This window comes from Amblyomma maculatum, unplaced genomic scaffold, assembly GCF_055883805.1.
Source record: "Amblyomma maculatum isolate TAMU_Amacu unplaced genomic scaffold, ASM5588380v1 scaffold_16, whole genome shotgun sequence".
In the NCBI taxonomy this organism is placed as follows: domain Eukaryota; kingdom Metazoa; phylum Arthropoda; class Arachnida; order Ixodida; family Ixodidae; genus Amblyomma; species Amblyomma maculatum.
The window spans coordinates 1,247,293-1,257,586 of record NW_028146741.1 but is presented as its reverse complement, the minus strand read 5'-3'; the positions used below and the strand labels follow the sequence as shown (position 1 = coordinate 1,257,586).

Below are 10,294 nucleotides of genomic sequence, written 5' to 3'. Positions count from 1 at the left end.
CAGTCACACAAGCCATCGACGAACTACTGCGTACCATCCCCAGACCAATGGATACGGAGCGCCTGAACAAAACGATCGCTGACATGATCGCTATGTACGTCGACGCTGAACACAAGACCTGGGACGCCATCTTGCCGTCGTGATCTTCGCGTATAACACGGCAGTCCAGGAGACGACCAGAGCGACTCCGTTCAAGCTTGTGTACGGTAGGGAGCCCACGACGACGCTCGACGCAGTGCTACCGCACGTAACCAACGAGGACAACCTCGACGTCGCCGTCTACCTGCAGCGTGCAGAGGAAGCCCGACGACTCGCACGGCTGCGTATTAAAGACCAACAGCGCACCGACAGCCGACGATACAACTTACGACGACACCACGCAGAGTACAATCCAGGAGACCAAGTGTGGGTTTGGACACCTGGGCCGGCTTGCACGATAAAGTCCGAGCTAAGTCCAGACTTAAGTGGTGTCTTTAGAAAGACCAAGCTTATTTAAGACGGCTCGTGTTCTGAACGTCGAACGCTTCGGGTTCATGTTCACCAGAGTGGCTTCCCAGAACGGCCTCAGCAACCACTTGGGGCATTTTTCCTCGTAACAAAATCTTAAGCCGCAAAAAGCAATGGCACGGATTTTACACAACGCAAAATTGACGGAATGTGTACATCTTACCGCAGGGACAGTGCCAGCGCATCCCTGTATTTCCCTACTTTCTCTACTTAGACACCTGGCGTCCTTGTGTATTAACCAAGACAGCACTAGAGTCGTAATCATACAAGCGACTTATTCAAGTCAGGACTGAAGCCCAGTGTTTACTCCAGTCTTAAGCCGCCATGCTAGTGGCCTATTCTTTAGACTGCAGTTAAGTCTGGACTTAGATAAGACAGTCTCAAGATTGTTTTGTGCAAGCGGGCCCTGTTCGCCGTCGCGGATTAAGTGAAAAGTTGTTGCGTCGATACTTTGAGCCATACAAAATCCTTCGCCGCGTCGGACCACTGGACTATGAAGTCATTCCCGACGGCAGGTCAGCATCACAACGGCGACGCGCACGCCCAGAAATCGTACATGTTGTACGACTGAAGCCATATTACGCGCGTTAAAGAATCTGTGGTGTTTAAACTTTGCAGTGTTTATGTTTAAGTTTCTTTGTTTTGGAACATCGAGGCGATGTTTTTTTTTAAGGGGGTAGTAATGCCGCGAAACCTTCAGAACAGTATTTGTTGTTTTTTAACAGCCGCCGGCATACAGGCTTATCACTCTGATTCTGGACCGCGTATCAGTTCCGTAATCTTTGTTTGTTAATGCTCGGTGCCGCGAGTCACACCTTTATCAGTTTTGTTGTAGCACAAGATGCACCGAGATCTGTCTCGAAGGTTCCGGCCACTCGGGTGTCTTTCCACAATGTTCCAGCCCGTGCTGGTAGCTGTTTGCGACGTTATCTAGATTGTTCTGTGAAGCCTTTAAATTGAGCTTTGCCGAGTGTGACGAGCATTCTTTGTTCGACGATCGACCAACACGTTTGCTGTTATCGCCGCCGCCGAGTTGCTTAGTTCTTTTGCGGGCGCAAGTCAGCCCAAATAAACAGTTTCTTTAGTGCAATCATCGACCCTTCAATTGTGTCGTCGACCTCGTCACCACTACGTGACAATATGCTGCAATCACTGTCACTACTTTCCGCTCCGAGGCCAAAAAAGGGGGGAAGCTTTCGCTTTCTACCAGCGTTGGCGTGGCCATTTCGTATGGTGTGCTTTCGCGTCGTCTGCTACACTGCCGCTCAATGTGTTTCCCGCCCGCTCCCGCATGATGGCGCCACATCCTCGCGCAAAAGGCGGATTGTGCAAATGCTTCCCTTGAGCGTCAGCCAGAAAAGCACCGCACGAAACACGGAGTATGTTCTTGAGATCAGATCAATCTTTCCAACAAATGTTTTCCTTGAAAAAAGCAGCCACTTAATTTCGCCCCCAGCATCTTTAATTGACGGCGGTACACAACTATAGCTAGATAAGACTTTAGCTAAGCCATGCCTTATGTGCGGGGCAGGGAAGTTTTTCGCTTTTTCCTTTCATATTCGTCCCAAGAAAGCGACAGTCAATCGCAAAAGAAATGACCGCAGGAGCGAAACTGAAAAATGTTTGTGGAGCAGTTTCGGCAGCACTCGTGTAAAATCGATGGCAGCTCGATAGAAACAATAGGTGCTGTCTTCTTACAGCAATGCTCGAAACTCTGGCACCTCCCGCTGTTCGTATCTAGAAGCAAAAAGAACAAAACTTGGGTAAGCTATCATGCTGCTGCTTATCAAAGCCCAAAACGTGAATTACGCGGGCAAAATGAACGCGACTTGCGCAACCTTAGCGCCATCTAGCAGCAAGCATAACAAACTAGCGATTAGGTTGCTTTCACTTATCCACTACTATGCCAAACCTTTCACTCGTGCCAAAATGTTCAAGTAATTTATTTTGTTTTTATTAAACTTTTTATTTTTAAAGTGTAATTTTATAATACTATATTTTTTATGCAATAGTACAGTTTTGTACATTAACTCTATGGTTCTTGCAAAGCCTACTATCATCACCAGGGTGCTCGGCCAGCCTTAGCGCCATCAAGTGCCTAGCCATTTTCGCTCTCAGAGACTTCGTTTCGATATACGCGGCGTGAAAGCGTTGAGTCGCATTTCTTTTGCACAACGTCAATCACCGTCTACCATGTAACCTACGGTTGTGATCATGATCAAACACAGCCCTCCGCGCACGAACCTCCAGCCAGTGAGCCGCTGCTGCGCTCCGACTTGCTCTAATAGTTCTGAAAACACAAGCGGCGTGTCTTTTTTCCGATTTCCCAAAGACGAAGAAAGGTAAGTCACCAATATATGTTCGCTCCGTGCATTAAGTAGGGAGGGTCGCTGACAGACCTTTTTTTTCTTTTGCACTTTGCGCGGTGTTTCAAGGCAGTTTCCCTACTTTTCGCAGTGACTCGCAGTTTGGCGCCGGGAAAACCGAACCCTCTCATGAATTCGGTTCTGGTTTTGTCTTTGCTAAGCCTAACTTCGCGCCTTTTCAAGGCTGCTGCGTTTACGGTTTCATTTTCGGTCGCTCGCCCGAAAGCGTGCGCTGCCACCGCTGGCGGATGGATGCGGCGGTGGCGCCGAGGCAATTTCTTTTGGTCGCTGTCGCGCTGCTGTCGAAATACGAACTTGGTTTCCTACGAAGTGAATGCGGGGCACTTTTATTTGCGCATTCTCCTGTCGTGGACGATCGCATCTTGCCAGACGCCCTGCGCGCTTTTTGCAAAGTTGCCATTAATCTTATCATAGCGTTGTTGGCATCGGGCAGTTTTCACCCCTTTTTCTTTGGCGTGAATCTAATAAATCGCTACTCTCTAGCGCATAAAATTATTTTTGCATTGATTCGGAGGCTGATTTCTCGGATTTGAATCGTGAGTTGTGTGTTTCGATTTCGGTGCAGATCTAGGCTCCCCATGAAGCATATATGCCGTTCGTTTGCTATCGCGTTGGTTGCTGAACACACGGCACAGTACGGTGTGTTAAGCTTGTGACAATATGCGCTGTGCTGCAAGACCTAAAATAAAAAGAATAGTCGGGACCTAATCGTATATATTGGGATGCGAAACAGGAACTAAGCATGTACCGCCATCTTAAATGGGCGCGACTGTAGAAACAGATCGGTCAGTGACATATTTGTGACAGTTTTTGAGATGCGATCGGAGCATAATACGGCCACAGCTCGATACTAGTGTGTCTGAAGTAGCAAATTTTTAATTTCAACATCTTCGCGGGTTCTTTATCGCCCAATGAAGCGTCTTGTGCAGTTTGCCTATTCGTGTACACAATGCAATTATTCCTGTCGCGTCGACCTTTTTCCGTTCTTTTTAAATTTAAATATTTCCTCTTCACCGTGTGAAGTGTGCAGTGAAACGGTGAAACTTAATTACTACTTGATTAACCGACTTTGAGGTACCATGTTGAAAGTAAAATAAAATTTGGTTTACTTTATTTGAAATTTTGAAGTAGTTGCTCTCAGCATTAACTGGTGTGCAGTTTTATATGGCGGCAGAACCTTTTCACAACTTCACATGCCTTTTTTATTAGGGCCCAGAGCTCAACTCTGAAACTTTAGTGGGATTATCGGATTAAGTCTTTATACTTCAACTTTCAAGAACTTGTGTAACACACATTCGGTATGTGATGAAAATGGGAACCTGAGGAGTAGTCTGGATATAGTATGGTGCGTTAGAGCAAATGGGCAGTTATTACCCATTGGCCCAGATGAAGAAAAGACCCCTTGTTGAAACGTTGGCTTGACCTGCAAATGGAGGCTCCCCCTCAACCATTGTTCAGTTCTCCTTCATACTGCGTAGTCATCATTCTATTTTGGATCTACTGAGATGTAGTTATGTAGAGTACATGTGAATAAATCTGCTACCTTATCTAGTTTGGACGACGAGTTCATGTTAACTTTTTTTTGTCAGTATTCCTGAATTTGGCAGATGCACAGGTCATCCGCATGCTTTAGCATTGGGCTGTTGTATATACATAGAGCTTCAGATTTGAACTAAGTCTAATGCTACCCTCAGGTTATGCCGCAGTGTGAAGATAAGTTATGAAGAAATAGTTACAGTTGGCATCCATACTGGTGCAATGATTTAAAGTTTCTTCATATCACTGAATGTGCATAATTGAAAAATGTTTCCGTTTCTTGCTCCGTGTGCTGGTTTTCGGTGCCATATGGCAGTGCTCTCGTACTAACTCAAGGTGCTTAGTTTTATTACCATGATAAAAATCTCAAGTTTATCATATAGCTATCCAGTAAATGAAAAAAAGAATTGTGATCACCTAGACATGATGTAGAACACCTGTTTGAGAAGAGGTATGTTTAATAATTGGTGTATTCGTTTATTGAAGTGGTCGTAGCTGGGTTTGAACAGGATTGGTTGGCAGGCAGTGCAAAAGGTTTTGACTTGCAGTGTATGTAGTTGGGCTGACAATGATGATATACTCCATGAACCTTTCAGGTAGACAGTAGAGAGACCTGCTTTTGGGGAATACACAGTTAGGTCTTGTTCCGTGAGCATCAGCAGTTGGGAGGGCATTTTACATTGGCTTGTGGTTTGGCTTGAATTCCGCCCAGATGCAAGAAGTGGGTGGCCAACTGCGGTCGGCTTGACTTGCAAGACAAGGCAGCTGAGAAGCTCTTTGCCAACTATCGGCTCTGCTCGGTCCATTTCACGAAAGAGAGCTTCAGTAGCACCTATCGCAATCGGCTTGTGTGGAACGCCGTCCCCACCTTGTTTAAGCATGGGGACAAAGTCGTGCCTAAGGGCACCAGCAAGCGAAAGCTACAGCCTCGCGGAAGCCAGCGTAAGCGATCCTGCTGGTGTTCGCTTGCTGCACGGCGCTTTCTCTGGATGCTTCTGGCATGCTGGGCACAGAGGTGGCAGGTTGCTTTGAGCGGGCTCATACTTTGCACGTCATTAATCCGTTTCTTGATTTTTAAAAACAGATTTCATTTTTCACTGCATGAGTATAAAATTACCTTCCCTGGGATGGAAGAAGATGAATGCTCCTTATTTAACAAAAACCCGAATACTTGATACTTTCATTACACTTTATACTGATTGCATTTGACACTTTTCATTTGTCTGTTGCCAGCTTTCAGCAGGTCACTGAAACTGATGTAATTATGTTGTATGACACAGCTATCATTCATGGCTTTTGCATTACTTTGTTTATGCTGTATTTTTTGGAAATAAGCAGCATAGTTTGCTAACTTTACCATTGTTTGCATAAAAGGAGAGGAGAGCATACTTATAGGTGTCTTGTTTGAGAACAGGTGAAAATGGTTGGCATGATTGTTTGAGTTCATTGCTAGTGCTATGCATGACAACTGTTGCACAGGCCACACAGAGCTTACTTTTGTTCCACATTTTGACACTGTAAAAAAAAAAAAAAGAAAGCATCGAGAAAAAAATGCATGTTCGAAGCAGTGTTTTTTGATGGGGGATTTCAGCCTATAACAGCTTTCATCAGAGAGCTGAAAATTATAAGCTTGAAGGGTCTGTGGCGACACCATAAAGGTTTTTTTTTTATGTGAAGTTTATTGCCTCAGAGTATAGAGGAGTCTGTAATTGTCGTAAATGAAGAAAAGAGGAGCCGTTTACTGATTCTAAAAATGGGTTGGCAAAGTGCATATTAAGATTTAGCTTACGTAACCATAGTTGTATGCTTATTTGTATATCTGTGTCCTTGGGCTACAGTATACAAGTGTCTCCCTGTAATTGCTTTGTTTGGTGGGCAGTCTAAAAGTGTTTTAGCCTCGCAGGATCTCGTTCATCTGTGCTTAGAAGTAGGGTTGTGCGAGTAGCACTTCCTTTAAACTGAATCAAATATGAATTAAATAACAGTAGGAGTAAATTGCATGCAAGTCGAATTTTTCACTATCATTTGCTACTTGTTTGAGTAGCTGTTGTGCAAAATATTTAAGTGGTGGCATTGGTGTTTAAATATGGTGATATAATTTATATATTTAAAGCTATAGGTATTGATGACAAAAAAGAATAAACTAGAGCCACACCTCAGGATATGAGATGTGTGGCAGCTATGTATCAGTCAGGACCTTTCTTATTGGACATTCTTTATAAAACTTCTTTCTGGGCGAGTTGGTGCATATTGTACACTAAAAGATTATAGCGCCAAAAAAAAAAAAAAGACAACCACACATAGGCAGGTTCACCAACACAAGTGCTGGTCACCCTGTCGGTGTGTGGTTGTCCTTTTTTGCGCTATAACTTTTTAGTGTACGTATTGGACATTGGAAAGGGTTTGCAGAAATTGCCTAGGCCCTTCTGCATTGTACAAATTTAGAGGCCAAGGATGAGAAATATACACACAAACGGGCCATGTAGGGTGCTGGACCCTTCATTCCATGTACAGCGACTGTGGCAGGATTGTACGTGACGTCAGTGTGGGCCCTGTGTTTGAAACAGTCATTAAAGAAATTTTGATGGGCCTTACTTGAGCCCTTATGTATACGGTTTGTTTTGAATATAACATACACTATTTGACTCAATGGAATAAAGACTAGTAAGAGGATATTTAATATGCTAATTAAAATTTTCTAATATTTGCAGGGCCTTACTTGAAAAGTTCTTGAATGTATTATGCTATGTTTACAAGAGCAAAGCTACTTCAGAAACTTGGGTTCAGATTGATTTTGTATGCAATGGGCCTTAATGTTCCTTTGTCACTTAGTACTCTAGATACTCTTTAATTTGATCTCACTTAGGTCAAACTTTAATTCATCAATTTTAACCCATTAACATCAAGCGCACTAACTCCTGGCAACATAAACTCTGCATAATGCAGATTATTGGCCGTCTTTGTATTCTTATCAGAGTAGGCTGCATAATTTCTGCGCATGCTTCAAGAAGGTCAGACTGTACTGATATTGATATCTACTTTCTTTGTAAGCCCACTTTTGTATTGAAGCAGGCAGGAAAGGAAACATTCACTGTACCTGCATTTTTACTTTTAGAGAGGTTTCGGCGATTCTTTGGCTTTGCAAGCAAGCGGCGGACATCAGTCCAGCTTCGGCCAAACACTGGAGCACTACCCATGGCCCCCAGCCCGCAGAAGCCGGCTGTCGAAATGATCACTCCAGAGGCTGCTAAGGCATGTATTGTCTATTTGTGAACCATGGCATTTTGGGAAGCTACCTTTTAACAGTTATAGTTTGATGTATATATATATATAATATAACATGCAATCATATTAACTTGTCTCTAACACACAAGCGTGAGTACGGTGCAACCACGCCAGCTACTTGCTTTCTGCAGTGATGGGCTGCCTGCTGGCATACTTGTAGCCTGCCGCACGCCGCGGGTGCAGCAACTCACGAGGTATACATGAATTCACCTGCACTCTGAGCATCACCTGGCATCTCGTAGCAGGTGTCGAAACAGAGAAACACTGGGCACATCTCCACGTGCTGCTGCATGGGCAAGAAGTGAATATTTGGTAGAGACAAATCAGAGTGAATTGGAGCTCGCACATTGCGTCTCGCGTTGAGTGGAACAAGTGCCTTTTGAGTCGGAGTCCACAGGAAAGCTGCTGCTGATTGTGTTCTGAGGAAAGCCACAGCGCATTGTAAGAGGTCGTTCTTTTAATGGTGCACTATGAACGCTGTGTCAACTCAGTTAAAATGGGGCGTGTTGACTTCTGCGACGCCTTCAGCAGCAAAGCAGGCCTTGCATGACAGTTGCTGTAAGCCTTTGTTCAGCAAGAATGGCTTCACTACACGAGTGCACTGAACGCCAGGGTTTCATTGCATGACATCAATATCGTGTTAAAAACAAACATGCCTGACTGAAGGCCACTTTTAGTCGAACTCTCCGTTTACCTAGTCAAGTAGTTTTACAGCATTACTACTGCCGGCAGGTGCCCAGGACGCAGGTTCCACGTACGAAAGTGATCATGGGGTACCAACAGAGGAAATGCCTCTTGTAGGAGCATAGTGTGCATTTCGATATATTGAATGTTCCACTGAATGGGAGCTTGATAAACGCAAACTCTATCTCTATGCAGTTAAACTTCTGTAGAACGAAGTTCATGATGCAACGAGCATTCTTATGTTCATTTCTTGCTTCCATTAAAATTAATTTTTTTCCTCCTCAATTGAACGAAAGGGTTTCACGCCGCAGTTTCGGTGCAACCAAGTTTTTGGAAACACAAAAACAATTTTGAAGAAATTTATCCACTTTGTAAAGGAAAAATTAATTAATAGATTGTAAAAGCTTGTTTGTAGACGAAAAGTTTTCCCCACTGTGGTGCTCCAGATACACAGACTTCCAAATAGTGGCACCTCTGATATTTTGGTGTCACCAAAGGCATTTCAACGTGTAGAGCAAAGAGTTATCAATCCAATCCAAGCCTATAGCAGCCTTTTTGTTTTTTGGCATGGGAGGAATGCTGCGGCAGTCATTTTTTGTGATAGTGGTGCTTATACTCTTGTGCAACAGTAGCGCACCCCGGAAGACAAAAGAGCTTTTCTTGGAACCTAAAGCAAAGATCATTGAAGAAGTAGCCACTGTCTAGAAGATGAAGGAAATGGCTGACAGGTATGAGATATCGCTGAGTGCACTTTCGACCATCCTGAAGGCAAAGGACAGCATAATGTATGCTGTCATAGTCAAGGTTTCGACAGAATCCTGTCTGGCTAGGGGCAGACATAGTGGCTGAAGAAAACATACACTCACCAAATACTGAAAAAATGGTTTAAAACATGACAATTCGGAACCCCTATGGGTTCCTTGATCACAATGAGGAATGGGCGGCCTCTTCCAAGCGGGCTTGATAGCTTAGTGTGCGTAGATATCGGGAGATTGCCCTTTATTCAGTTAAAAACATTTGTCGTAGTCTGTATGTAAAAAGATTCCAGAGGTAATCGTGAAGATAGATTTTTTCATGTACAAGATTGTGGGGTCGTCCCAATCAGTGGCGTGATTGGCTGTTTGAGCATGCTCAGCAAGGGCGTTGGAGGACGCGTGACACGTCGTTCTTTTGGTCTCTTAATCTTTTAAAATCTCCAGACTCGCGAATGTACGAAGCATTGCAGTCCTTGCAAGGTATCTTATAGATGACTCCAGGTAGTATAGACGAACTGCTCTGCTGAAAAGGGCAGAAGCGACGGAATGTTTGTGGCCGATAGTGTGGGCAGACTCAAAATCCAGATATTTACCTGTGTGTATAGGCTCCCGGAAAATGGTAGCGGAAAGTCCGTCCAGACTGCGGAGAACAAGAACATCAAGAAAAGCAATCCTTCCAGCAACTTCTTCCATAGTAAATTGAATACTAGTTTGAAAAAAGTTGAGATGGTCCAGAAACGGTTTGGCGTCCTTGCAGTGAATTACACCGAAACAATCGTCCACATACCGTAAAAAGAGTTTGGGACGAGTATGGAATGACTGCATTGTTGAACTTTCTATGCACTCAAGTGCGAGGTTGGCACAGGTTACCGATACCGACGCACCCATAGTGGTGCCAAAAACTTGCTTGTAAAGCTCATTGTTGAAGACGAAATAGGTATGTGTTCTTGAGACAGAAGCTGTGGAGACAGCGCACATCAACAGTTTCAAAAGGCATTCAAGATAGCACTCCTCCTGCAGCATGTCACAGCGAAGTCAACGGGAATGCATGTAAACATCAACTTTATATCAAAAGATACCAGGATGTCTTCGACATCAACAGGCACATCCTTGAGCTTTGAAATGAAATCCAATGAATCT

The 10,294-nt window shown here is 44.1% G+C and overlaps 1 protein-coding gene across 2 annotated transcripts in view; it reads left to right on the top strand.

Moving 5' to 3' along the window:
* The first annotated feature begins 2,593 nt into the window (after positions 1-2,593).
* LOC146171894 (uncharacterized) overlaps positions 2,594-10,294 on the top strand; it is an 86,742-nt gene continuing 79,041 nt past the window's right edge. Inside the window, exons 1-3 of one of the 2 annotated variants that reach the window (XM_084586258.1) lie at positions 2,594-2,849; positions 5,143-5,372; positions 7,546-7,682. In XM_084586258.1, the coding sequence (XP_084442384.1) occupies positions 2,722-2,849; positions 5,143-5,372; positions 7,546-7,682 (495 nt within the window). In that variant the 5' untranslated portion in view covers positions 2,594-2,721. The remainder of the gene's footprint in view (positions 2,850-5,142; positions 5,373-7,545; positions 7,683-10,294) is intronic. The other variant, XM_084586259.1, reaches the window with a different exon arrangement.